Source organism: Tachyglossus aculeatus, chromosome 9, assembly GCF_015852505.1.
Source record: "Tachyglossus aculeatus isolate mTacAcu1 chromosome 9, mTacAcu1.pri, whole genome shotgun sequence".
In the NCBI taxonomy this organism is placed as follows: domain Eukaryota; kingdom Metazoa; phylum Chordata; class Mammalia; order Monotremata; family Tachyglossidae; genus Tachyglossus; species Tachyglossus aculeatus.
The window spans coordinates 2243791-2271624 of record NC_052074.1 but is presented as its reverse complement, the minus strand read 5'-3'; the positions used below and the strand labels follow the sequence as shown (position 1 = coordinate 2271624).

General features: G+C 48.0%; 1 protein-coding gene across 1 annotated transcript; it reads right to left on the bottom strand.

The window, feature by feature from the left end:
• Positions 1-1181: 1181 nt before the first annotated feature.
• On the bottom strand, positions 1182-27150 carry EPCAM (epithelial cell adhesion molecule). Its single transcript, XM_038751583.1, has 10 exons — positions 27101-27150; positions 23127-23368; positions 15772-15879; positions 10500-10740; positions 8450-8515; positions 8307-8370; positions 7209-7310; positions 6820-7020; positions 4673-4717; positions 1182-1703 (listed from the first exon to the last, which is right to left on the bottom strand). Exons 1-10 carry the CDS (start codon positions 27148-27150, stop codon positions 1662-1664), a joined length of 1161 nt encoding a protein of 386 aa, XP_038607511.1. The 3' UTR covers positions 1182-1661.
• Positions 27151-27834: the final 684 nt, after the last annotated feature.

Here is a 27834-nt window from a genome sequence, read left to right as displayed (position 1 = left end):
TGTACATATTTATTACTCTATTCATTTTACTTGTACATATCTATTCTATTTATTTTGTTAGTATGTTTGGTTTTGTTCTCTTTCTCCCCCTTTTAGACTGTGAGCCCACTGTCGGGTAGGGACTGTCTCTAGATGTTGCCAACTTGGACTTCCCAAGCGCTTAGTACAGTGCTCTGCACACAGTAAGCGCTCAATAAATACGATTGATTGATTGATTATCGGCCCTACAACCTCACATAGGTAGGTGTTACTTACTGCAGGCCTTGAAGACATTATGTTATTTATGTTATTTGGTTTATATGTTTTGTTGTCTGTCTCCCCCTTCTAGACTGTGAGCCCCCTGTTAGGGACCGTCTCTAGATGTTGCCAACTTGTACTTCCCAAGCGCTTAGTACAGTGCTCTGCACACAGTAAGCGCTCAATAAATACGATTGATTGATTGATTCTGTCATTGAGCCTTGCATAAAATACACAAAGGAGTTGTTCTCGGCCTGCACAAAATGGAGGGTTTCTGTCAACGTGCACAAAATGGAGTCAGTCATGCCAAGTCCGCTGGAGGACAACAGCTATGAAGGGAGCTGTTTATTTATTTTATTTATTTATTATTTATTATTGAATATTTATTTATTTTACTGGTACATACCTATTCTATTTATTTTATTTTGTTAGTATGTTTGGTTTTATTCTCTGTCTCCCCCATTTAGAATGTGAGCCCACTGTTGGGTCGGGACCGTCTCTAGATGTTGCCAACTTGTACTTCCCAAGCGCTTAGTACAGTGCTCTGCACACAGTCAGCGCTCAATAAATACGATTGATTGATATTAATAATATTTGTAAGTGTTCAATTTGCCCCAAATAATATCTGTAAGCGTTCACTATGCACCAGGCACTGCTCTGAGCACTGGGGCAGATACAAGGTAATCAAGCTGGATATAATCCCTGTACCAAACGGGGTTTACGCTCTTAATCCCCAAATTACAGATGAGGGAATTGAGGCACAGAGAAGTGAAGTGACTCGCTCAAGGTCACACAGCAGCAGAGCCGGGATTAGAACCCGCGAACTTCCGACTCCTAGGAGTCCGTGGAGAGGTGGCTCGGCGACGTTTTAATTTAACCCGTTTTCCGGACTGGTCTTTTCAGACCCTCTTGGATTGATCGGGTGGAATAAAAGGAAGCTGGACGTAGACAACGTGTTTTATTTCGGTGTTCATACAAAAAGTGACGGGAATCTACGGTCAAAAAATATATACACACAAATCTCTGAACAACAAAAGTTACCGGAGGCCGTCTCCGCATTTACAAATAAGCGAGACCGAAAGCCCACCACCCAAATTTCATCCCCCCACGCCCGCTATTAAAAGGATATTATTAAAAAAAAAAGTACACCTTCTTTAATTTAGGCAAGTGATAGTCGAAGCTTTGCCAGAGAATTTAAGAACTGTCCATTCGCTTAAAGTACGGCTGACCCATTTCCGATCCCGAAAGCTACCGTTTCCTCAGTGAGCATTTGAAAATGCTGAGCGTATTTTAAAAGCATACGAAAAGTCGGATTTTTACCTATAAAGACACTACACCCCCCTCCCTCCCTCCCATGTGCACCCCCTTGTATCGGTGCTGCCGTTTTGTCTCTGTTCTCGTCCAATCTTCCGAAAACAGGCTGGTTATGAGTTGAGCTCTCTGCGCATCTCTCCCATCTCCTTTATCTGTAGGGGGGGGAGGGAAGACAGGTGAGAAGCCGGAAAAAAAGGAAAATCCCCAGCCAAAAAAAAAAAAAAAAACGCGTGAGAAGCCGGAAAAAAAGAAAAATCTCCAGCCAAAAAAAAAAAGAAAAACACGTGAAAAGCCGGAAAAAAAGAAAAATCTCCAGCCAAAAAAAAAAAAACACGTGAGAAGCCGGAAAAAAAGAAAAATCCGCAGCCAAAAAACACGCTCCTTATCCCTACTGCACTTGTGTAAACGTGCACATAATTAGTATTCTATTTTATTCACGTGTATATGCCTATAATTCTATTTATTTGTTTGTTAATACAGTGCTCTGCACATAGTAAGCGCTCAGTAAATACGATCGATGATAAATACGATTGATGATTTATTTACATTGATGCTACCGAATACCTGCCCACCCTTGCTTTGTTTTGTTGTGTGTCTCCCCAATTCTGGACTGTGAGCCCATTTTTGGGTAAGGATTGGCTCTATTTGTTGCCAACCCAATTTGATTGTATCCACCCCAGCGCTTAGTACAGTGCTCTGCACACGTAGTAAGCGCTCGATAGATACGATTGGATGAATGAATCCAATGCCCCTAACAGTCGATTAGTACGCGGTTGAATAGGATGGGGCGCTCAGTTCAGAGCTTAAGTAGCCCAGCCATCCGATTCTAGAAGTTGTGAGTGGAAATGAAAGGTGGCGGGGAAGTGCAGCTGGGAAAAATGAGCTTTTTTTTTCTTTTTAATGGTATTTGGTAAGCGCTTACTATGTGCCAGGACTGTTGGGTAGATACCAAGTAATCAGATTGGACACAGTCCATGTCCCACATAATATTTTATTTTATTAATATGTTTTGTTGTCTGTCTCCCCCTTCTAGACTGTGAGCCCGCTGTTGGGTAGGGAACGTCTCTATATGTTGCCAACTTGGACTTCCCAAGCGCTTAGTACAGTAGCGCTCAATAAATACGATTGAATGAATGAATAATAATTGTGACACTTGTGACCTGGTATCTATTTCAGCAGTTTGAACAGTGCATAACATAGTAGGTAATAATAATAATAATAATGGCATTTATTAAGCGCTTACTATGTGCAAAGCACTGTTCTAAGCGCTGGGGAGGTTACAAGGAGATCAGGTTGTCCCACGTGGGGCTCACAGTCTTAATCCCCATTTTCCAGATGAGGGAACTGTGGCTCAGAAGTGAAGCGACTTGCCCAAGGTCACACAGCAGACAGGTGGCGGAGCCGGGATTCGAACCCATGACCTCTGACTCCAAAGCCAGGGCTCTTCTCCACTGAGCCATGCTGCTCCTCTTAATGGTATTTAAGTAGGTGCTTAAATACCATTGTTATTATTATTTGTTAAGCACGTACTGTGTGCCAGCCACTGTACTAAGCGCTGGGGTGGATAAGAGAAGCGGCGCGGCTCAACGGAAAGAACCCAGGCTTTGGACTCAGAGGTCATGGGTTCAAGTCCTGGCACTGCCAATTGTCAGCTGGGTGACTTTGGGCAAGTCACTTCACTTCTCTGGGCCTCAGTTACCTCATCTGTAAAATGGGGATTAAGACTGTGAGCCCCACATGGGACAACCTCATAACCTTGTGTTCCCCCCAGTGCTTAGAACAGTGCTTTGCACATAAGAAGCGCTTAACAAATACCAACATTATTATTATTATTATTCTCTGTGCCTCAGTTACCTCATCTGTGAAATGGGGATTAAGACTGTAAACTCCCCAATAATAATAATAATGGCATTTATTAAGCACTTACTATGTGCAAAGCACTGTACTAAGCGTTGGGGAGATTACAAGGAGATCAGGTTGTCCCACGGTGGGGCTCACAGTCTTCATCCCTATTTTCCAGATGAGGGAACTGAGGCCCAGAGAAGTGAAGTGACTTGCCCAAAGTCACACAGCTGACAATTGGCAGAGCCGGGGTTCGAACCCATGACCCCTGACTCCAAAGCCCGGGCTCTTTCCACTGCGCCACGCTGCTTCCCAAGGGACAACCTGTTCACCTTGTAACCTTCCCTGCGCTTAGAACAGTGCTTTGCACATAGTAAGCGCTTAATAAATGCCATCATTATTATTATTACAATCAAATCGGGTTGGACACATTCCCTGTCCCACGCGGTGCTCCCAATCCTACCATCGCTTAGAACAGTGCTCGGCACAGAGTAAGCGCTCGAAAAATACCATCATTATTATTACTCCCCATTTTACAGACGAGGCAACCGAGGCCCCCAAGCGAAGTGACTTGCCCAAGGTCCCACAGCAGACCCGGGATTAGAACCCACGACCTCTGACTCCCCGGGCCACGCTTTTCCAAGACCGCACTCCGTGGTGGCCGCGTCGCTTGGTGAGGATTCCCAAATCCCAGGAGGGAAGGGCCGAGCCTGGAAGGCCGGGGCAATCCGTCTGATTGTTTTGTTTTGTTGTCCATCTCCCCCTTCTAGATGATTGTGAGCCCGTTGTTGGGTAGGGACTGTATCTGTTGCCGAATTGTCCTTTCCAGGCGCTTAGTACAGTGCTCTGCACACAGTAAGCGCTCAATAAATACAACTGAATGAACGAATGCACGAAACGGCTGCAACTGCGTCGCGCGTCCCGAGGCAAACCACACTGCAATCACCCCCCTCCGCTTGTTGCAGCAGAAATTCAATCGTATCTACTGAGCGCTTACTGGGTGCAGAGCACTGTGCTAAGCGCTGGATGACGCTGATCCTATACGTTGCCAACTTGTACTTCCCAAGCGCTTAGTCCAGTGCTCTGCACTCAGTAAGCGCTCAATAAATACGATCGATTGATCCGTAATTATGAAAACACCACCAATGCCACAGGCCAGCAGCGCCTCGCGATTTTAGTCACAACGCTAGGAACACAAAAGGCGTTTTTTGCGATTTTTCCGCCAACGCCAGGAACACAAAAGGCGTCTTTTTTTTATGATTTTCCCACCGTCACTTACTTCGGCTTTCTCGTAGCGATTCTTTCTTTTCCTTCTGGTGACAACCTGAACGGAAGAAAAATTCGGCAGGTTTTTTCGAGCTCCGGTCTTAAACCGCAGCAGGAGAAGTTGACGAAACAGTTAAACAACAGCAGAAGTTGACGATAGTTTCTAGGTGGGCATGCTCTGACTCAAATCCAAGGGCGTACAGCAAATGGGGAGAATTATTAAAAGCGGCTCACAACACCTGTTGGGTGGAGGCGATGCTTTTATCTTGCCCCCGTTAAGGAGGTAAGTCTCTTGTGGGCAGGGGTGTGTCACATTGGTTTGCACTTTTCAGGTGCCTAGGACTAACTGCACCTAAATGGGTCTTCAAACAATAGTGCTGCTTACTATTACTATTACTTATTCTTCTCTTCTTATTATCTCTTCCTCCCTTCAAGGCCCTGCTGAGAGCTCACCTCCTCCAGGAGGCCTTCCCAGACTGAGCCCCTTCCTTCCTCTCCCCCTCGTCCCCCTCTCCATCCCCCCCATCTTACCTCCTTCCCTTCCCCACAGCACCTGTATATATGTATATGTTTGTACAGATTTATTACTCTATTTTACTTGTGCATATCTATTCTATTTATTTTATTTTGTTAGTATGTTTGGTTTTGTTCTCTGTCTCCCCCTTTTAGACTGTGAGCCCAATGTTGGGTAGGGACCGTCTCTATATGTTGCCAATTTGTACTTCCCAAGCGCTTAGTACAGTGCTCTGCACATAGTAAGCGCTCAATAAATACGATTGATGATGATGATGATTACTTACTATTACTTGGAGGCGTCCCTCCAAGACGCCTTCCTCCACCCCCTCCTTTCCCCACCCTCCAATCCCTCATCATCATCATCATCATCAATCGTATTTATTGAGCGCTTACTATGTGCAGAGAACTGGACTAAGCGCTTGGGAAGTACAAATTGGCAACATATAGAGACGGTCCCTACCCAACAGTGGGCTCACAGTCTAAAAGGGGGAGACAGAGAACAAAACCAAACATACTAACAAAATAAAATAAATAGAATAGATATGTGCAAGTAAAATAAATAGAGTAATAAATATGTACAAACATATATACATATATACAGGTGCTCCTGCGTCACCCTGCCTTGCTCCCTGTATTCAAACAGTGGCATTACTCTATTTATTTATTTAACTTGTCCATATCTTTTCTATTTATTTTATTTTGTTAGTATGTTTGGTTTTGTTCTCTGTCTCCCCCTTTTAGACTGTGAGCCCACTGGTGGGTAGGGACCGTCTCTATATGTTGCCAATTTGTACTTCCCAAGCACTTAGTACAGTGCTCTGCACATAGTAAGCGCTCAACAAATACGATTGATGATGATGATGGTATTTATTGAGCGCTTACTGTGTGCAGAGCACTGTACTAAGCGCTTGGGAGGTGTTCATCGCTCCCTCCCAGCCCCACGGCACTTACGTCCGTATCCTCTAGACTGCGAGCCCGCTGTTGGGTAGGGGCCGTCTCTATATGTTGCCAACTTGGACTTCCCAAGCGCTTAGTACAGTGCTCTGCACACAGTAAGCACTCAATCGATACGATTGACTGATTGATCTGCAATTTCTTTATTTCTATTAACGTCCGTCTCCTCCTCTAGACGGTAAGCTCATTGCGGGCGGGGAACGTGTCTGCTTATTGTTGCGTTGTCCCCTCCCAAGCGCTTAGTACAGGGCCCCGCACCCAGTAAGCGCTCAGTAAATACGACAGATTGACCGAGTACTGCCGCTGCTGCCACAGGCTGGAAATGCCCTGGCGATCAATCAATCAATCAATTGCATTTATTGAGCGCTTACTGTGTGCAGAGCACTGGACTAAGCGCTTGGGAAGTCCAAGTTGGCAACGTATAGAGACAGTCCCGACCCAACAGTGGGCTCGCAGTCTAAAAGGAAGGGATGGGACGGAATTTATCGAGTGCTTACGGTGCGCGGAGCGCTGCGCTTATGCGCTCGGGAGGGTACGACACAGGGTCGGTAGACCCGTTCCCTGCCCGCAGGGAGCTGACTCTAAGAAATCTAATTAGAAATTGAAATCCCGTCCGGTTTTTCCATCGGCGGGGGAAGCTGTCCGCGTCCCGGTCGTTGTCCCGCCTTTAGAGGACGGAGCGCGAGTTACCAGCACGACGATCCCGGCGACGACGGCCAGGACCACCACCACGATGACGGCGATGACGCCGGCTGTGAGGCCCTTCATGGAAAACTCGGGGGCCTTCTCGTCCACGTAATAAATTAAGGTCTCATCCGGTTCCAGCTCCAGGACCTCGTTGTTTACGAAGATGTTGCCCTTGCTCGCGTGGAAGAAAGACTCTCCTTTAATCTGTAGCGGGAGAGAGGGAGCAACCGGGAGCGTTTATGGGGAAAACAGCGAGGGCGAATTTGCCATCCCGACAGATGCGGATGAGGGTCAGGGAAAAACGGAATTGTGCAGTTGTTAACGGGAGCTACGGGAGTTTTCGTCGAAAAGCCAATTCGCCCGACGACGGATAAGCGAACGCTTGCGCTCACATCTTTTTCGAAGTAATAGGCCACGTCAGCTATGTCCACGTTCGAGGCAGCGCTCTCCGAGGAATTCTGCATCAGCTCGATGATGATACCGTCTTTTTCGTACTGAAAAAGACGACAGGCGCCATGGTTAAGACTTTAGAAACACCAGATAATACTCGCTCAGTCGTATTTATTGAGTGCGGTGCGCACAGCACTGTGCTTAGCGCTTGGGAGGGTACAATACAACAACAAACGGACACCTTCCCTGCCCACGACGAGCTTAGTCTTGGGAAGGGGTGGAGACTATTGTTAATTGCTCATTCTCAGATTATTCTGGTCACTTAATAATAATGATGATGATAATGGCAATTGTTAAGCACTTACTATGTGCAAGGCATTTGTTAAGCGCTTACTATGTGCGACGCACAGTTCTAAGCGCTGGGGGGGGATGCAAGGCGACCAGGTTGTCCCACATGGGGCTCACAGTCGTCATCCCCATTTTACAGATGAGGGAACTGAGGCTCAGAGAAGTTAAGTGACTTGCCCGAGGTCACACAGCGGACATGAGGCAGCGTGGCTCAATGGAAAGAGCCCGGGCTTTGGAGTCAGAGGTCAGGGGTTCGAATCCCAGCCCCGCCACGTCTGCTGTGTGACCTTGGGCAAGTCACTTAATCAATCAATCAATCGTATTTATTGAGCGCTTACTGTGTGCAGAGCACTGTACTAAGCGCTTGGGAAGTACAAGTTGGCAACATTTAGAGACAGTCCCTACCCAACAGTGGGCTCACAGTCTTAAATGGGGAGACAGGGAACAGAACCAAACATACTAACAAAATAAAATAAATAGAATAGATATGTAAATAAATAGGATATGTAAATAAATAGAATAGATATGTAATATCTAATAATAAATGCCATTATTATTATTATTCAGACCGTCAGCTGGTATCTACTGCAACTGCATCCCCACCCAAGGGCCCCCAAAATGTGCCAGCAACGATATCGGGGAGATGACCTCACCTCTTCCTAAGGTGCCGGGCCAAACTCTAATTATTATTATCATTATTATTGTCGCACTGCCCGCACAAAAAGCCCGGTCTCTCCGACTCTTTTCCTTACCACAAAGTTCGTGATAAACTTCTTCTCCAGCTTGTACCGCTTCTGAATTTCGTCTTTCAGAGCCCTAAGAGGAGGATTAAGGATACGCGTTACGACAAGGAAATCCCGCTGCTAGTTGGGCACGACAAAAGACTAAGACTTACTTCTCCAACTCCTGACTGTCGAAGGGCTTCTCTCTCGCTTTATGCTTCAGTTCGATGATGATCCAGCTGCGCGAGAAAGATCACAGCGAAAATCAATCGATCAATCGTATTTATTGAGCGCTTACTGTGTGCAGAGCACTGGACTAAGCGCTTGGGAAGTCCAAGTTGGCAACATATAGAGACAGTCCCTACCCAACAGTGGGCTCACAGTCTAAAAGACTGTGAAAAACTTTAACAGCACATCCTCCTGGGCCTGCCACGCGGGAGGTCACGGGTTCTAATCCCGGCTCCACCACTTGTCTGCTGGGTGACCTTGGGTAAGTCACTTCACTTCCCTGGGCCTCAGTTCCCTCATCTTTAAAATGGGGGAAGACTGGGAGCCCCGGGTGGGACAGTGACTGGGCCCAACCTGATGAACCTGTATCTACCCCAGCATTTAGAACAGTGCTTGACACATAGTAAGCGCTTTACCGGTACCATCATTATTATTACTGCCATTATCAATTCAATTTTCTTTGCTCCCACCAACTCTCATGATGGGACACTACTGAAATCCTCCCCACGGCCAAACAGAGCACAATAGGAACCCCGAATGAAGCAAATTAAACTCGGATACCCTTTGCTCACACCGCTAACCCGCTCCCTTTACTTCCATCTCGCCACCGACCCTTCTCCCGTGTCCTCCCTCTGGCCTGGAAAGCCCACCCTCCTCAAATCCAACCATGACATCCCCCCCTTCAAAGCTTTATTGATGGCCCACCTCCTCCAAGAGGCCTTCCCAGACTAAACCTCCCTTTCCTCTTCTCCCTTCCCTTCTGTGTCGCCCTGACATGCTCCTTTTCTTCATCCCCCCAACACTCACGTCCATATCTGTCATTTATTTATTTCTGCTCACGTCCGTCTCCCCCTCTAGACCGTCAACCCACTGTGGGCAGCGAATACATCCATTATATAGTTATACTGTCCTCCCCCAAGCACTTAGTCCGGGGCTGGGCACACACTCAGCGCTCAGTAAATACCCCCGAACACGAAACCATGTGAGGAATGAAAACGGGACCGCGCCCTCACAGTCGGCGCTCAATAAATACGCCCAGAGACGAAAACATGCGAGGAATGAAAACGGGCCCGTGCCCACCTTAGCGTGACGGCAGTCACGCGGTTGAGGCCGCGAGCATTAACGCTTCCTTCAAGTTCTGCCTGAGGAACTCTTGGGTTCCAAAGCGGCCACTGAGGTGACTTTGCCATATCATGGAAGTATAGGAGACGCTTAGACGGGGTGTTGAAAGCAAAAATAAATCCGGATCGCTTTAGCACCGTTCAGGAGGATTCCTGAAGCAGTACTCCAAAAAAAGGTGAACGTGGAGAAGGATTGCAGAGACTCTGAAGTCAGATTTTTTCTCGCATCAAAACCAATCACACCCATTGCCCGGATTCTCCTTGTAAATGACGACTGGAGGGCAATAATTCCCTCCGTCACCTTGGGCACAATGAAAAAAAGCTCTCGCTCATCAGCTTTGGGGCTTTTTAGCTCTCTTGTGTTCCGTGAGCCCGTTGTCGGGTAGGGACCGTCTCTATATGTTGCCAACTCGTACTTCCCAAGCGCTTAGCACAGTGCTCGGCACACAGTAAGCGCTCAATAAATACAACTGAATGAATGAATCTCTCCTGCGTCCCCATTTAGGGCTCTCTGCTACTCTAACAGACCATGGCTCTCTTCTCTCAGCTCTCCATGCCTTCCCTCCCATTCTGGAGCGCGGTCTCGCTTCAGTCGGTCGGTCGATAATAATACTAATCATCTTTTGTAACAATTGCCACAAATAGACTAATGGTCGATTCTGCGGTGTTTCCACCGATGATGGAAGTTACGGCCGTCACGCGGTTGAGGACGCGAGCGGGCGCGCAAACGATTTTTAGACCGTGAGCCCACTGTTGGGTAGGGACTGTCTCTATATGTTGCCAATTTGTACTCCCCAAGCGCTTAGTACAGTGCTCTGCACATAGCAAGCGCTCAATACGATTGATGATGACGATCTGGGAAAGAGGGACTTACTAGGTCCTGACGAGTTCGCTGCACGTGATTTCGGAGCTCTTGTCGGTCCTCCGGACGCCGGCGGTGTTAACGCACCAGCAAGTGCTGGTGTCGTTGCACTGGCGCGCCTTGAAGACGCCCGCGTTATCGCACACGGGGTCGTACAGCCCGTCGTTATTTCTGAAAGCCCCTTCGGGTCTCTTCCGACGCCCGGTCTTGGCCCCGGTCACCTCCGCCTTCATCTGCAGGCATTTCGACACCACTGCAGAGGAAATCTCCACGTTAAAATCGGTCATCACCATCATCGATCGTATTTATTGAGCGCTTACTATGTGCAGAGCACTGGACTAAGCACTTGGGAAGTACAAATTGGCAACATAGAGAGACAGGTCCGTTGCCAAACGGTTCAGACTGACCTCTTTAACGCCCGACAGTCACGGGCATTAGCCCGATAAGGGAACCTTGACTGATTTAGAAACGCTAACGGAGACCGAACCCAGAACCCTCAGGACGGGGGGGAATCGACGCTTGCTCCAAACTGCACCCCTCGTCTTCAGCGATAATAATCATAATGATTGTGATATTTGTTAAGTGCTTACTATGTTCCACAATCATAATTATGGCACTTTTTTATGGCATTTATTAAGCGCTTACTCCGTGCAAAGCACTGTTCTAAGCACTGGGGAGGTTACAAGGTGACCAGGTTGTCCCACCGGGGACTCGCAGTCTTCATCTCCATTTTACAGATGAGGTCATCGAGGCACAGAGAAGTGACTTGCCCAAGGTCACACAGCTGACAAGGGGCGGAGCCAGGATTTGAACCCACGACCTCTGACTCTGTTTACTATGTTCCAGGCACTGTAACAATCATAAATAAATAAACCCCATCATAATCATAATTATGGTAATTGTTGAGCCCACTGTTGGGCAGGGACTGTCTCTATATGCTGCTAACTTGTACTTCCCAAGTGCTTAGTACAGTGCTCTGCATACAGTAAGCGCTCAATAAATACGATTGATTGATTGTTAAGCGCTTACTCTGTGCCAGGCACTGTTCTAAGTGCTGGGGGTAGATTAACAAGTTAATCACCCTTCGCCTTCAGTAATAACAACTGTGGAATTTGCTTTGGTACTTGTTGAGCGCTTCCTATGTGCCAAGCACTGTACTAAGCGCTGGGGCGGATACCGGCAAATCGGGTTGGACACGGTCCCTGTCCCACAGTGGGGTTCCCGCTCTTAATCCCCATTTTACAGGTGAGGCAACCGCAGCCCAGAGAAGTGGAGTGACTTGGCCCAGGTCGCACAGCAGACAAGCGGCAGGGCCGGGATTAGAACCCAGGTCCTTTTGACTCCCAGGACGGTGGCCTGTCCTATATGTTTGTACATATTTATTACTCTATTTATCTTACTTGTACATATCTATTCTATTTATTTTATTTTGTTAGTATGTTTGGTTTTGTTCTCCATCTCCCCCTTCTAGACTGTGAGCCCGCTGTTGGGTAGGGACCGTCTCTGTGTGTTGCCGACTTGGACTTCCCAAGCGCTTAGTCCAGTGCTCTGCACACAGTAAGCGCTCAATAAATACGATTGATTGATTGATTGATTGGCCTAATCGCTACGCCACCGCTTCAGCCCCGCAGGAAACTTGAGGAAGGGGCAGAAGCCATTTCCAAGAGCCAGATCTGCGTCCCTTTCCACCCCACTGCATCCGAATTATGCCAGGAAAACCAGCCACCCCAGGTGCCGCATAATAATAATAATGGCGTTTATTAAGCACTTACTATAATGGCATTTATTAAGTGCTTACTATGTGCAAGGCACTGTTCTAAGCGCTGGGGAGGATACAAGGTGATCAGGTTGTCCCACGTAGGGCTCACAGTCTTCATCCCCATTTGACAGATGAGGGAACTGAGGCCCAGAGAAGTGAAGTGACTTGCCCAGAGTCACCCAGCTGACAAGTGGCGGAGCCGGGATTTGAACCCTTGACCTCTGACTCCAAAGCCCGGGCTCTTTCCACTGAGCCACGCTGCTTCTCTATGTGCAAAGCACTGTTCTAAGCGCTGGGGAGGTTACAAGGTGATGAGGTTGTCCCACGGGGGGCTCCCAGTCTTAATCCCCATTTTACAGATGAGGTCACTGAAGTACAGGGAAGTTGAGTGACTCGCCCCAAGTCACCCAGCTGACAATTGGCGGGGCCGGGATTCGAACCCCTGACCTCCGACTCCAAAGCCCGGGCTCTTTCCGCTGAGCCGCGCTGCTTCTCCGTACGCCCAGCTGACCTTCCTCCCCTCCGTCCCGTGGCATCTGCGGGAGAGGCAAGTGCCCCTTCGCAACGTCCGGGTCCAAAGTTCCCGTGGAACGAAGCCGATAGCTTTGGGTGATTAGACTGTGAACCCACTGTTGGGTAGGGAGTCTCTATATGTTGCCAACTTGTACTTCCCAAGCGCTTAGTACAGTGCTCTGCACACAGTAAGCGCTCAATAAATACGATTATTTATTTTTTTTTAATGAAACCACACCGCTCCTGGATATACTGGCATTATTCGGCTGCCCAAACCAGTCTTTTTCCACCAACTGTTTCCCCTCTACCTGCCCACTACCAACCCCGGCTATATATATAAGCGCTTAGTACAGTGCTCTGCACATAGTACATATTTATTACTCTATTTATTTATTTATTTTACTTGTACATGTCTACCCTATTTATTTTATTTTGTTAGTATGTTTGGTTTTGTTCTCTGTCTCCCCCTTTTAGACTGTGAGCCCGCTGTTGGGTAGGGACTGTCTCTATATGTTGCCAATTTGTACTTCCCAAGCGCTTAGTACAGTGCTCTGCACATAGTAAGCGCTCAATAAATACAATTGATGATGATGATGATAGTAAGCGCTCAATAAATACGATTGATGATGATTACGATCGTTTCCCTTTGCCAACAGTTCTTCTTCTCCAACCTCCAAGGTCGCGCCCGACAGGTTCTTTACGGGCAATAGTAGCCTCCCCTCCCTCTTTTATAATCACGGATAAAAGTCCACCTCATTCAGGAAGTTTATCCCGGTGAACCTTGCCCTTCTTCAAGCCTAGACACCCGGCCCCACAACACTCCAACGTCCATATCCTGATATCCCGCCATATCCCTTATCTCCGGCTGATCTTAACGTCGGTCTCCCTCACTACGGCGTAAGCTTCTCGAAGGCGGCCACAAGGTAATAATGGCATTTATTAAGCACTTACTACGTGCCAAACACCGTTCTAAGCGCTGGGGAGGTTAGAAGGTGATTAGGTTGTCCCACGGGGAGGTTCACACTCTGAATCCCCATTTTACAGATGACCTAAGGCACAGAGAAGTGAAGTGACTTGCCCAAAGTCACACAGCTGACAAGTGGCAGGGCCAGGATTTGAACCCACGACCTCTGACTCCAAAGCCCGGGCTCTTTCCATTGAGCCACGCTGCTTCTCTATCTACTGTACATATTTATTACTCTTTATTTATTTTAATTGTACATATCTATTCTATTTATTTTATTTTGTTAGTATGTTTGGTTTTGTTCTCTGTCTCCCCGTTTTAGACTGTGAGCCCGCTGTTGGGTAGGGACCGTCTCTATATGTTGCCAACTTGGACTTCCCAAGCGCTTAGTACAGTGCTCTGCACACAGTAAGCGCTCAATAAATACGATTGATTGATTGATTGATTGATACTGTACCATATTCTCCCCGGTGCCTAGCAGGGAATTCTGTTCAGAGTAAGAATTCAAGCGATTCGTCGGAGGAATGGATTTTAGGACCTGTCTGTAATTTATTTACATTGACGTCTGTTGCCTCCTCTAGACTGGAAGCACGCTGTGGGCAGAGAATGTTGTCTGTTATACTGCTATAATGTACCCCCCGCCACCCTATAGCCCTTGTTTATATATGTGCATATCTATAATTCTATTTATATTAACGCCTGTTTACTTTCTGTGATGTGTCTATATTTATAATTCTATTTCTTTTGATGCTACTGATGCCTGTTTACTTGTTTTGATGTCTGTCTCCCCGCTTCGAGCCAGTAAATCCGTTGTGGATTGTCTCTCTTTATTGCTGAATTATACTTTCCATAATAATAATGGTATTTGCTAAGCGCTTCCTATGTGCCAAGCACTGTTCCAAGCGCTGGGGAGGTTTCAAGGTGATCAGGTTGTCCCACGGAGGGCCTCACAGTTTTAATCCCCATTTGACAGATGAGGTAGCTGAGGCCCAGAGAAGTGAAGTGACTTGCCCAAAGTCACACAGCTGACAGCTGGTGGAGCCGGAATTCGAACCCATGACCTCTGACTCCAAAGCCCGGGCTCTTTCCACTGAGCCACGCTGCTTCTCCAATGCGCCTAGTCCAGTGGTCTGCACACGGTAAGCGCTCAATAAATACAACTGAATGAACTGAATGAATGAATGCTCTCCCAAGAGCTTAATCCAGTGGTCTGCACACAATAAGCGCTTAATAAATGACTGACTGACTTCTATCAGGGCATTTTTGTAATTACCGTACTAATATGTACATAACGTTTCTAGACTGTGAACCCGCTGTTGGGTAGGGGCCGTCTCCATACGTCGCCAACTGGTACTTCCCAAGTGCTTAGTACAGTGCTCTGCGCACAGTAAGTGCTCAATAAATACGACTGAATGAATGAATAACGTTTGCCTGGCTGGTCTATTTATTTTAGATTGAATGAATGAATGAATGAAGGCTCTCCTACTGAGACCAGAGACCACCTATATTTTTTATTCATTCATTCAATCGTATTTATTAATAATAATAATAATAATGATGATGGCACTGGTTAAGTGCTTACTACGTGCGAAGCACTGTTCTAAGCGCTGGGGGGGATACCAGGTGATCAGGTCGTCCCACGTGGGGCTCCCAGTCTTAATCCCCATTTTACAGATGAGGTAACTGAGGCACGGAGAAGTGAAGTGACTTGCCCACAGTCACACAGCTGACAAGTGGCGGAGCCGGGATTAGAACCCATGACCTCCAGCTCCCAAGCCCTTGCTCTTTCCACTGAGCCACGCTGCTTCAGCCCTTACTGCGTGCGGAGAACTGTACTAAGCGTTTTTTTTAATTTGAGACGGCCTTATACAGAGCTGGGTACCAAGTGGGTGCAAAATAAATATCCGTTGACCGACAAATGGGACAATTCACTAGGAGGTGGATCTCAGGGAACCGAAACTCGAGACGCTAACGCGTCTTCCGCCACCGCCCGATAAATGTTTCAAGCGGACAGACGTCAGTCAGTCCACCTATGTTTTAACGCTTACGGTTCGAACACAGGACTTTATTCGGCGAACCCAGGGCCTGACACTGGCATTCCCCACTTGGAAGGGAAGAGCAGTTTGTTGTCAGCTTGCTGGAGTCGCAGATGCAACCTGAGGGAGGAAAGATAAGGATGTTGCTTTTATAAAAATAGATTACGCGCTCTTTGGGGGCAAGGAGGGATGTATTATGACTTTATTCAACTCTTCCGAGAGCTTAGGATGGTGTTATCCGCGGAAGACCCTCCATGGATGACCGATTTGGTGTTATTCTCACAGAGTAAATTCAACCTCATCATTCCACTGACAGTTACCACCTTGGTGCGCTCAATCAATCAATCAATCGTATTTATTGAGCGCTTACTGTGTGCAGAGCACTGTACTAAGCGCTTGGGAAGTCCGAGTCGGCAACATATAGAGACAGTCCCTACCCAACAGTGGGCTCACAGTCTAAAAATAACTCGCCAAATAACTGTTTTTACATTGCTTCTTTGCTGTCTGTCTCCCCCTTCTAGACTGTGAGCCCGCTGTTGGGTAGGGACCGTCTCTATATGTTGCCGACTTGGACTTCCCAAGCGCTTAGTACACTGCTCTGCACACAGTAAGCGCTCAATAAATACGATTGAATGAATGATATAAACTACCACAGTTCATTCATTCATACTAAGCGCTTGATTTTGACACCTGTCTACATGTTTTGTTGTCTGTCTCCCCCCTTCTAGACGGTGAGCCCGCTGTTGGGTAGGGATCATCTCTATAAGTTGCCGACTTGGACTTCCCAAGCGCTTAGTACAGTGCACTGCATACAGTAAGCGCTCAATACGTTTAAATGAATGAATGGGAAGTACAGGTCGGCAACATATACAGTCCCTACCCAAAAGCGGGCCCACAGTCTAGAAGACAATAAGTAGACAGGTGTTAAAACTATCAGAATAAACAGAATATAATAATAATAATGGCATTTATTAAGCGCTTACTATGTGCAGAGCACTGTTCTAAGCGCTGGGGAGGTTACACGGTAATAATAATAATGGCATTTATTAAGCACTTACTATGTGCAAAGCACTGTTCTAAGCGCTGGGGAGGTTACAAGGTGATCAGGTTGTCCCACGTGGGGCTCCCACTCTTCATCCCCATTTTCCAGATGAGGGAACTGAGGCCCAGAGAAGTGAAGTGACTCGCCCAAAGTCACACAGCTGACAATTGGCTGAGCCGGGATTTAAGCCCATGACCTCTGACTCTCAAGCCCGAGCTCTTTCCACTGAGCCACGCTGCTACTCTAATTATAGCTAGAATTATTAGCTATATGTACATCATTAATAAAATGAATAGAGCAGTAACTATGTAGTTCAGCTTCAGTTGTCCTCTAGACTGTAAGCTTCCTGGGGGCAGGAAATCTATTGGAGAAGCAGCGTGGCTCAGTGGAAAGAGCCCGGGCTTTGGAGTCCGAGGTCACGGGTTCAAATCCCGGCTCCGCCTATTGTCAGCTGTGTGACTTTGGGCGAGTCACTTCACTTCTCCGGGCCTCTGTTCCCTCATCTGTAAAATGAGGATTGATTGTGAGTCCCCAGTGGGACAACCTGATCACCTTGTAACCTCCCCAGCGCTTAGAACAGTGCTCTGCACATAGTAAGCGCTTAAAAAATGCCATCATCATCATTATTATTATTATCTGCCAACTCTTGTTATATTGTACTCTCCCAAGCACTAAAACAACACTCTGCAAACGGTAAGCTCTCACTAAACGCGACTGCCTCAATGCTTCCACGGGCCCCAAACAGGTCCCTACCAACTTCCGCGGAGTCCCTTTCCATTTTTATGCCTGTTTTCTGTCCCTTTGTTTCCACAAACCACCATTTCTCCATCGCCACAACCGTCTCCACAGGTCGGCTCCTTCCTCTTTGCAATAAATGGCGGGCAGTTACTACCCTTTACCCTCGGGAAACTTTCCCTGGTCCTGACTTACCTATAGCTCTTCTTTCGAATAAACCATTCATTCAGTCACATTTATTGAGCGCTTACTGTGTGCAGAGCACTGGACTAAGCGCTTGGGAAGTACAAGTTGGCAACATATAGCGACGGTCCCTACCCAACAACAGGCTCACAGTCTACAAGATAAAATGGGGATGAAGACTGAGAGCCCTGTGTGGGACTTGGTTATCTTTATAACCTTCCTTCCTCTCCCCCTCGTCCATCCCCCTCATCTTACCTCCTTCCCTTCCCCACAGCACCTGTATATATGTATGTATATATTTATTACTCTATTTATTTATTTTACTTGTACATACATATTCCATTTATTTTATTTTGTTAGTATGTTTGGTTTTGTTCACTGACTCCCCCTTTTAGACTGTGAGCCCACGGTTGGGTAGGGACTGTCTCTATATGTTGCCAACTTGTACTTCCCAAGCGCTTAGTATAGTGCTCTGAACACAGTAAGCGCTCAATAAATACGATTGATGATTGATTGATCTTTATATTCACCCCGGCACTTAGTTCAGTGCCTGGAGCATAGTAAGCTCATACTTACATACTTGGCGACATATAGAGACGGTCCCTACCCAACAACGGGCTCACAGTCTAGAAGGGGGAGACGGACAAAACAAAACATGTGGACGGGTGTCAAGTCGCCAGAACAAATAGAATTAAAGTTAAATGCACATGATTAACAAAATTTTGTTTATTTGTTTTTTATTATTTTTAATGGCATTTATTAAGCGCTTACTATGTGCAGAGCACTGTTCTAAGCGCTGGGGAGGTTACAAGGTGATCAGGTGGTCCCACGGGGGGCTCACAGTCTTGATCCCCATTTTCCAGATGAGGGAACTGAGGCCCAGAGAAGTTAAGTGACTTGCCCAAAGTCACGCAGCTGACGAGTGGTGGCGCCAGGATTTGAACCCATGACCCCGACTCCAAAGCCTGGGCTCTTTCCACTGAGCCACGCTGCTTCTCTATTTTATTTTGTTAATATGGTTTGTTTTCTGCCTCCCCCTTCTAGACTGTGAGCCCGCTGTTGGGTAGGGACCGTCTCTAGATGTTGTCGACTTGGACTTCCCAAGCGCTTAGTCCAGTGCTCTGCACACAGTAAGCGCTCAATAAATATGACTGAATGAATGAATAAATAGAATGGCAAATATGTGCAAGTAAAACAGAGTAATAAACCTGTACAAACAGATATACAGGTGCTGCGGGGAGGGGAAGCAGGTAAGGCGGGAGGGATGGGGAGGAGGAGAGGGAAAAGGGGGCTCAGTCTTCCAGAGAGGGTTCCTTTCTATTTTTATGCCTGTTTTCTTTCCCTTTGTTTCCAACAACTGGAATTTCTCTGTTGCAACAACTGTCTCCACGGGACCGCTTCTTCCTGTTCCCAACAGACGGAGGGTAATTACTACCCTTTCCCTTTGGGACACGTTCCTGGTCCTGACTTACCTGTATCTCTTATTTTGCATAACCCAGGTTTAGACTCCCCTTTTCCCTCCCATAACCCTGTGCCTTCCCTCAGGAGGCATCTATTCTATTTATTTTATCTATTCTACCTATCTATTCTCTTTATTTTATTTTGTTAATATGTTTGGTTTTGTTCTCTGTCTCCCCCTTCTATTCATTCATTCATTCAATCGTATTTATTGAGCGCTTACTGTGTGCAGAGCACTGTACTAAGCGCTTGGAAAGTACAAGTCGGCAACATATAGAGACGGTCCCTACCCAACAGCGGGCTCACAGTCTAGAAGGGGGAGACAGACAACAAAACAAATCAACAAAATAAAATAAATAGAATAAATAATAATAATAATAATGATGATGATGGCATTTGTTAAGCGCTTACTATGTGCAGAGCACTGTTCTAAGCGCTGGGGGGGATATAAGGTGATCAAGTTGTCCCACGTGGGGCTCACAGTATTAATCCCCATTTTACAGATGAGGGAACTGAGGCTCAGAGAAGTTAAGTGACTTGCCCAACGTCAAACAGCAGACACGTGGTGGAGCCGGGATTCGAACCCATGACCTCTGGCTCCAAAGCCCGGGCTCTAGACTGTGAGCCCGCTGTTGGGTAGGGACCGTCTCTCTATGTTGCCAGCTTGGACTTCCCAAGCGCTTAGTACAGTGCTCTGCACACAGTAAGCGCTCAATAAATACGATTGATTGATTGATTGAGGTGGAGGGGGAGAGGGGCGCTCGGAAAAAAAGAAATCTTTGCCCCCAACTGACTGCGTTTTTTTCCAGAAGCAACCACAACTTCCACCTAGAGAAGTCTGCGCTCTCCAGGGGCGGCCCTGGGGTGAAGCTGAAAACCACTTTACTTTGCTTCCTGGTATTTGCTAAGGGCTTACTACGTGCCAGGAACTGTACTAAGCGCTGAGGTCGATCCAAGCTACTCATTCTGCGCCCCCCCCAGGGGCTCACGGCCTTTTTTTAAATGGTATTTGTTAATAATAATAATTATGGCATTTATTAAGCGCTGACTATGTGCAAAGCACTGTTCTAAGCTCTGGGGAGGTTACAAGGTGATCAGGCTGTCCCACGGGGGGCTCACGGTCTTCACCCCCATTTTCCAGATGAGGTCACTGAGGCCCAGTGAAGTGACCTGCCCAAGGTCACACAGCCGGCAAGTGGCGGAGCCTGGATTCGAACCCATGATCTCTGACTCCCAAGTCCGGGCTCTTGTCTTAAGCTCCGTTGTTGAGGCCCAGAGAAGCGAAGCGACCTGTCCGAGGTCACGCAGCAGACAACTAATAATAATGATGATGGTATTTGTTAAGCGCTTACTATGTGCAAAGCACTGTTCTAAGCGCTGGGGAGGTTACAAGGTGATCAGGTTGTCCCACGGGGGGGCTCACAAATGGCGGAGTCGGGATTTGAACCCAGGTCCTTTGACTCCCAGGGCTTTCTGGGCCCGAGGGGATGATTAAGCCGCCCTGAGTGGCAAGACACGCCCAGTGCTGGTGGAGAGGGGGAGCAGTCGCAGGGACATGGCAGGTGCACTTTCATTCCTTCATCCAATGGTATTTATTGAGCGCCTACTGTGTGCACAGCACTGGACTAAGCGCTTGGAAGGTAGGATTCGGCAAAGGTGCACTGTTGGGGCTAAGGGAGGGAGTTCCCCGGAGTCCAGCTGGAGCTCATCCGGGGTGGGGAGGGAGGGAGGGAGGGAGGGGGACAGAGGAAAAGGGGGAAAGGGGAAAGGAGACGGGAAGGGGTGGGAGAGTGGGGGAGGAAAAGGAGGGGGTGGGAGAGAGGCGAAGGGAGGGGGCGGGAGATGGGGGTGAAACAGGGCGGGAGGTAGGAGAGACGGGGAGAGAAAGGAAGGGGGTGGGGGAGAAGGAGAAAGAGGAGGTGGGAGAAAGGGGGAGGAAATGGAGGAGACGGAAGAGAGGGGGGAGGAAATGGAGGAGGGAGAGAGAGGGGAGCAAAAGGAGGAGAGGGGAGAGCGGGAGAAGGAAATGGAGGGGGAGAGGGGAGAAGAAATGGAGGAGATGGGAGAGAGGGGGAGGAAATGGAGGAGGGGGAAAGGAGGAGATGGGGGAGGAAATGGAGGAGGAGGGAGAGGGGGAGAAAAAAGGAGGATTTGAGAGAGGGGAGAGGAAATGGAGGAGGAGGGAGAGGGAGGGAGAGATGGGAGAGAGGGGGAGGAAATGGAGGAGGGGGAGAAGGGAGAAAAAGGAGGAGATGGGAGACGGGGAGGAAATGGAGGACGAGGGGGACAGAGGGGAGAAAAAGGAGGAGACGGGAGGGGTAGGAAACGGAGGAGGGGGGGAGAAAATACGAGGAGGGGGATAGAGGGGGAGAAAAAGGAGGAGATGGGAGGGGGAGGAAATGGAGGAGGGGGAGAAAAAGGAGGAGATGGGAGGGAGGGGGAGGAAGTGGAGGAGGAGGGGAAGAAAAGGAGGAGATGGGAGAGAGGGGAGAAAAACGAAGGTGGGGGAGAGAGGGGAGAGAAAAAAGGGGTGGGAGAGAAGGAAGAAAAAAGGGGTGGGAGAGAGGGGGAGAAAAAGGAGGTGGGAGAGAGAGGGGAGAAAAAAGGTGGGAGAGAGAGGGGAGAAAAAAGGAGGTGGGAGAGAGAGGGGAGAAAAAAGGAGGTGGGAGAGAGGGGGGAGAAAAAAGGAGGTGGGAGGGGGGAGAAAAAAGGAGGTGGGGGAGAAAAGAGGAGGTGGGGGAGAAAAGAGGAGGTGGGAGAGAGGGGAGAGAAAAAGGAGGAGATGGGGGAGGAAATGGAGAAGTAGGGAGAGAGGGGGAGAAAAGGAGGCGATGGGAGTGAGGGGGGAGAAAAAGGAGGAGATGGGGGAGGAAATGGAGAAGGAGGGAGAGGGGGAGAAAAGGGGCTAGGAGAGAGGGGAAAAAAATAGAGGTGGGAGAGGGGGGAGGAAATGGAAGGGGGTGGGTGAGAGGAGAGAAAAAGGAGGCGATGGGAGAGGGAGGGGAGAAAAAGGAGGAGATGGGAGTGAGGGGGGAGGAAAAGGAGGAGATGGGAGTGAGGGGGTAGGTAAACGAGGAGATGGGAGAGGGGAAAAAAAAAGAAGGGGGTGGGAGAGATGGGGGAAAAAGAAGGAGGTGGGAGAGGAAATGGAAGGGGGTGGGTGAGAGGGGAGAAAAGGAGGAGATGGGAGGGGGGAGAAAAAAGAAGGGGGTGGGAGAGAGGGAGGAAATGGAAGGGGGTAAGAGAGAGGGGGAAGAAAAGGAGGCGATGGGAGAGAGAAGAGAGAAAAAAGAAGGGGATGGGAGAGAGGGAAGAAAAAGGAGGAGATGGGAGAGAGGGGGGTGAAAAAAGAAAGGGGTGGGAGAGAGGGAGGGAATGGAAGGGGGTGGGAGAGAGAGGAGAGAAAAAGGAGGAGATGGGAGAGAGAGGGAAGAAAAAGGAGATGGGAGAAAGGGGGGAGGAAATGGAAAGGGGTGGGAGAGAGAGGGGAGAAAAAGGAGAAGATGGGAGAGGGAGGAAGAAAAAGGAGGAGATGGGAGGGGGGGGAGAAAAAAGCAGGGGGTGGAAGAGAGGGAGGAAATGGAAGGGGGTGGGAGAGGGGGGAAAAAGGAGGAGATGGGAGGGGGGAGGAAATGGAAGGGGGTGGGAAAGGGGGGAGGGGATGGGGGTGGGAGAGAGGGGGAGGGGGGAAGGGCGGGGCTCCGGGCCAACAGGTCACCGCGCTCCCCGCCCGGCCCGGCCCGGCCCGGCCCGGCCAGGTGTCCTCACCTGCGCGGGCGGAAGGGCGCGGCCCGGGAAAAGGGCTTAGAACAGCGCTTAGCACAGTGCTTTGCACACAGTAAGCGCTTAATAAATGCCATCATTATTACTAAAAGAGCCGGGGGCGGCCAGCACAGTAAACCCCCCCCCCCCAGCACCCCCCCCCCCACCGCGCGCGCCCCCGCCTCACCTTCGTCGGCCGACGCGAGCGCGGCGGCGGCGGCCAGCAGGAGCGCGCAGCCCAGCGCCGGGAGCGCCATCGGGGGGGCGGGAGCGCGCGCGCGCGGGGGCGAGCAGCCGCAGGGGAGCGCGCGCGCGCACGGACGGACGGAGACGAAGAGAGACGAAGAGACGAAGCAAGCGGACGGAGGGGAAGCAGCCGACTGGCGCCAGGAGCAGCCCCGGCCGGCCGGCCCCGCCCACCCGCCCGACCTGTTCGGCGGGATCCGTGACGTCACCGTCCCCGCCCCCCACCCCCCACCTGCCGAGGCGCAGGCGCAGACGGCCCGGCCGCCTCAGGTGTGCGCTCCTCCCCCTCCCCCCTTCTCCTCAGCCCCGCCTTCGTTCATTCATTCATTCAACCGTATTTACTGAGCGCCTACTGTGTGCAGAGCACTGTACTGAGCGCTTGGGAAGTCCAAGTCGGCAACATCTAGAGACGGTCCCTACCCAACGAATATGTGCTTAGAACAGTGCTTTGCACGTAGTAAGCGCTTAATAAATGACCTCATTATATTTATTCATTCAGTCGTATTTATTGAGCGCTCCTGGGGGCACAGCACTGTACTAAGCGCTTGGGATGTCCAAGTCGGCAACAGAGACGGTCCCTACCCAACAAATATGTACATATACATTCATTCATTCGTTCATTCAATCGTATTTATTGAGCGCTCCTGTGTGCAGAGCACTGTACTAAGCGCTTGGGAAGTCCAAGTTGGCAACAGATAGAGACGGTCCCTACCCAACAAATATGTATATATATATATGTGTATATATATATATTCATTCATTCAATCGTATTTATTGAGCGCTCCTGGGGGCACAGCACTGTACTAAGCGCTTGGGAAGTCCAATTCGGCAACAGATAGAGACGGTCCCTACCCAACAAATATGTACATATATATTTATGCTTAGAACAGTGCTTTGCACATAGTAAGCGCTTAATAAATGACATCATTATATTCATTCATTCAATCGTATTTATTGAGCGCTCCTAGGGGCAGAGCGCTGTACTAAGCGCTTGGGAAGTCCAAGTCGGCAACAGATAGAGACGGTCCCTACCCAACAAATATGTATATATATATGTATATATATATATATATATATATATATATATTCATTCATTCAATTGTATTTATTGAGCGCTCCTGGGGGCACAGCACTGTACTAAGCACTTGGGAAGTCCAAGTCGACAACAGATAGAGATGGTGCCTACCCAACATACATGTATATACATATTTATTCATTCAATCCTATTTATTGAGCGCTCCTGAGGGCAGAGCACTGTACTAAGCGCTTGGGAAGTCCAAGTCGGCAACAGATAGAGACGGTCCCCACCCAACAAATATGTATATATATATATATACATATATATATACATATATATATATTCATTCATTCATTCAATCAATCGTATTTATTGAGCGCTCCTGTGTGCAGAGCACTGGACTAAGCGCTTGGGAAGTCCATGTCAGCAACAGATAGAGACGGTCCCTACCCAACAAATCATCATCATCATCATCAATCATATTTATTGAGCGCTTACTGTGTGCAGAGCACTGTACTAAGCGCTTGGGAAGTCCAAGTCGGCAACATGTAGAGACGGTCCCTACCCAACAAATATGTATCTAGACATTCATTTGTTCGTTCAATCGTTCAATCGTATTTATTGAGCGCTCCTGGGGGCAGAGCACTGTACTAAGCGCTTGGGAAGTCCAAGTCGGCAACAGAGACGGTCCCTACCCAACAAATATGTATATATATATATATATATATTCATTCATTCGTTCATTCAATCGTATTTATTGAGCGCTTCTGGGGGCAGAGCACTGTACTAAGCGCTTGGGATGTCCAAGTCGGCAACAGATAGGGACGGTCCCTACCCAACAAATATGTATATACATATTTATTCATTCAATCGTATTTATTGAGCGCTCCTGTGTGCAAAGCACTGTATTAAGCGCTTGGGAAGTCCAAGTCAGCAACAGAGACTGTCCCTACCCAACAAATATGTACATATACATTCATTCATTCGTTCATTCAGTCGTATTTATTGAGCGCTCCTGTGTGCAGAGCCCTGTACTAAGCGCTTGGGAAGTCCAAGTCGGCAACAGATAGAGACGGTCCCTACCCAACAAATATGTATATACATATTTATTCATTCAATCGTATTTATTGAGCGCTCCTGGGGGCACAGCACTGTACTAAGCGCTTGGGAAGTCCAAGTCGGCAACAGATAGAGACGGTCCCTACCCAACAAATATGCATCATCATCATCATCAATCGTATTTATTGAGCGCTTACTATGTGCAGAGCACTGTACTAAGCGCTTGGGAAGTACAAATTGGCAACATATAGAGACAGTCCCTACCCAACAGTGGGCTCACAGTCTAAAAGGGGGAGACAGACAACAAAACAAAACGTATTAACAGAATAAAATCAATAGAATAAATCTGTACAAGTAAAATAAATAAATAATAGAGTAATAAATATGTACAAACATATATACATATATGCAGATGCTGTGGGGAAGGGAAGGAGGTAAGGTGGGAGGGATGGAGAGGATGAGGAGGGGGAGAGGAAGGAAGGGGCTGAGTGTGGGAAGGCCTCCTGGAGGAGGTGAGCTCTCAGTAGGGCCTTGAAGGGAGGAAGAGAGCTAGCTTGGCGATGGGCAGAGGGAGGGCATTCCAGGCCAGGGGGATGACGTTATAATGATTATTATTAATGATATATTAATATGTCATTATATTGTATCATCATTATATATCATCATATTAATGATATATTATTGTGATATGATAATTATATCATTATTATTATTATTATTCTCTGAGGCTCAGTTCCCTCATCTGTAAAATGGTAGCTCACAGTCTCAATCCCCATTTCACAGATAAGGTCACTGAGGCCCAGAGAATAATAATAATAATAATAATAATAATAATAATAATAATAATAATAATAATAACACAACGAGAGTATATTATTATTATTATTAAAACGGGGGCTCATTCTGGGAAGGCCTCCTGGACTGTGAGCCCGCTGTTGGGTAGGGACCGTCTCTATATGGTGCCAACTTGGACTTCCCAAGCGCTTAGTCCAGTGCTCTGCACACAGTAAGTGCTCCATAAATAAGATTGATTGATTGATTGATTGATTGATTGATATTATTCTCTATGGCTCACGATTGACTGATATTATTCTCTGTGGCTCAGTTCCCTCATCTGTAAAAGGGTGGCTCACAGTCTCAATCCCCATTTCACAGATGAGGTCACTGAGGCCCAGAGAATAATAATAATAATAATAAACACAATAATAACACAAAGAGAGTTGTTTATTATTATTATTATTATTATTATTATTAAAACGGGGGGCTCATTCTGGGAAGGCTTCCGGGACTGTGAGCCCGCTGTTGGGTAGGGACCGTCTCTATATGGTGCCAACTTGGACTTCCCAAGCGCTTAGTACAGCGCTCTGCACACAGTAAGCGCTCAATAAATACGATTGATTGATTGATTGATATTATTCTCTGTGGCTCACGATTGACTGATTGATATTATTCTCTGTGGCTCAGTTCCCTCATCTGTAAAAGGGTGGCTCACAGTCTCAATCCCCATTTCACAGATGAGGTCACTGAGGCCCAGAGAATAATAATAATAATAATAATAAACACAATAATAACACAAAGAGAGTATATTATTATTATTATTATTATTGTTATTATTATTATTATTAAAACAGGGGGCTCATTCTGGGAAGGCCTCCTGGACTGTGAGCCCGCTGTTGGGTAGGGACCGTCTCTATATGTTGCCAACTTGGACTTCCTAAGCGCTTACTACAGTGCTCTGCACACAGTAAGCGCTCAATAAATACGAATGAATGAATGAATGAATGAATGAATGAATGAGGAGGTGAGCTCTCAGCCCCTCCCCCCCTCCCCACCCCCACTTGAGGCCGGGCCCCTCTCGGGGGAAACCCGAGGGTGGCTCAGCGCGCATGCGCGCGCCGCCCCTCCCCCACACGCCGCACCCCTCACTTTGCATTCCTTCCCTCACCCCTTCATTCATTCATCCATCCATTCATTCATCCAATCCTACCTATTGAGCGCTTCCTGTGGGCAGAGCACTGTACTAAGCGCTTGGGAGAGGACCATTCTGCCACAAAAAGAGGGACAATTCCTGTCCACACCGGGCTCACAGTCCAGAGTTGGGGAGGCAGGCATTCATTCATTCAATAGTATTTATTGAGCACTTCCTGTGGGCAGAGCACTGTACTAAGCACTTGGGAGAGGACTATTCAGCCACAAAAAGAGGGACAATTCCTGTCCACACGGGGCTCACAGTCCAGAGGGGGGGGAGGCAGGCATTCATTCAGTCAATAGTATTTATTGAGCACTTCCTGTGGGCAGAGCACTGTACTAAGCGCTTGGGAGAGGACCATTCTGCCACAAAAAGAAAAATTCCTGTCCACACCGGGCTCATAGTCCAGAAGGGGGTAGGCAGGCATTCATTCAGTCAATAGTATTTATTGAGCACTTCCTGTGGGCAGAGCACTGTACTAAGCGCTTGGGAGAGGACCATTCAGCCACAAAAAGAGGGAGAATTCCTGTCCACACCGGGCTCACAGTCCAGAGGGGTGAGGCAGGCATTCATTTAGTCAATAGTATTTATTGAGCACTTCCT

Bases quoted from the DNA above. Each gene is read 5' to 3' on its own strand.
- EPCAM (XM_038751583.1), bottom strand. From the start codon at position 27,150: ATGCGCGCTGAGCCACCCTCGGGTTTCCCCCGAGAGGGGCCCGGCCTC. The intron at 7,311-8,306 runs GTAAGGAAAAGA...CGTCTTTTTCAG, and splicing joins AGTTTATCACGAACTTTGTG to TACGAAAAAGACGGTATCAT. The intron at 1,704-4,672 runs GTAAGTGACGGT...CCCCCCCTACAG, and splicing joins ATCGCTACGAGAAAGCCGAA to ATAAAGGAGATGGGAGAGAT.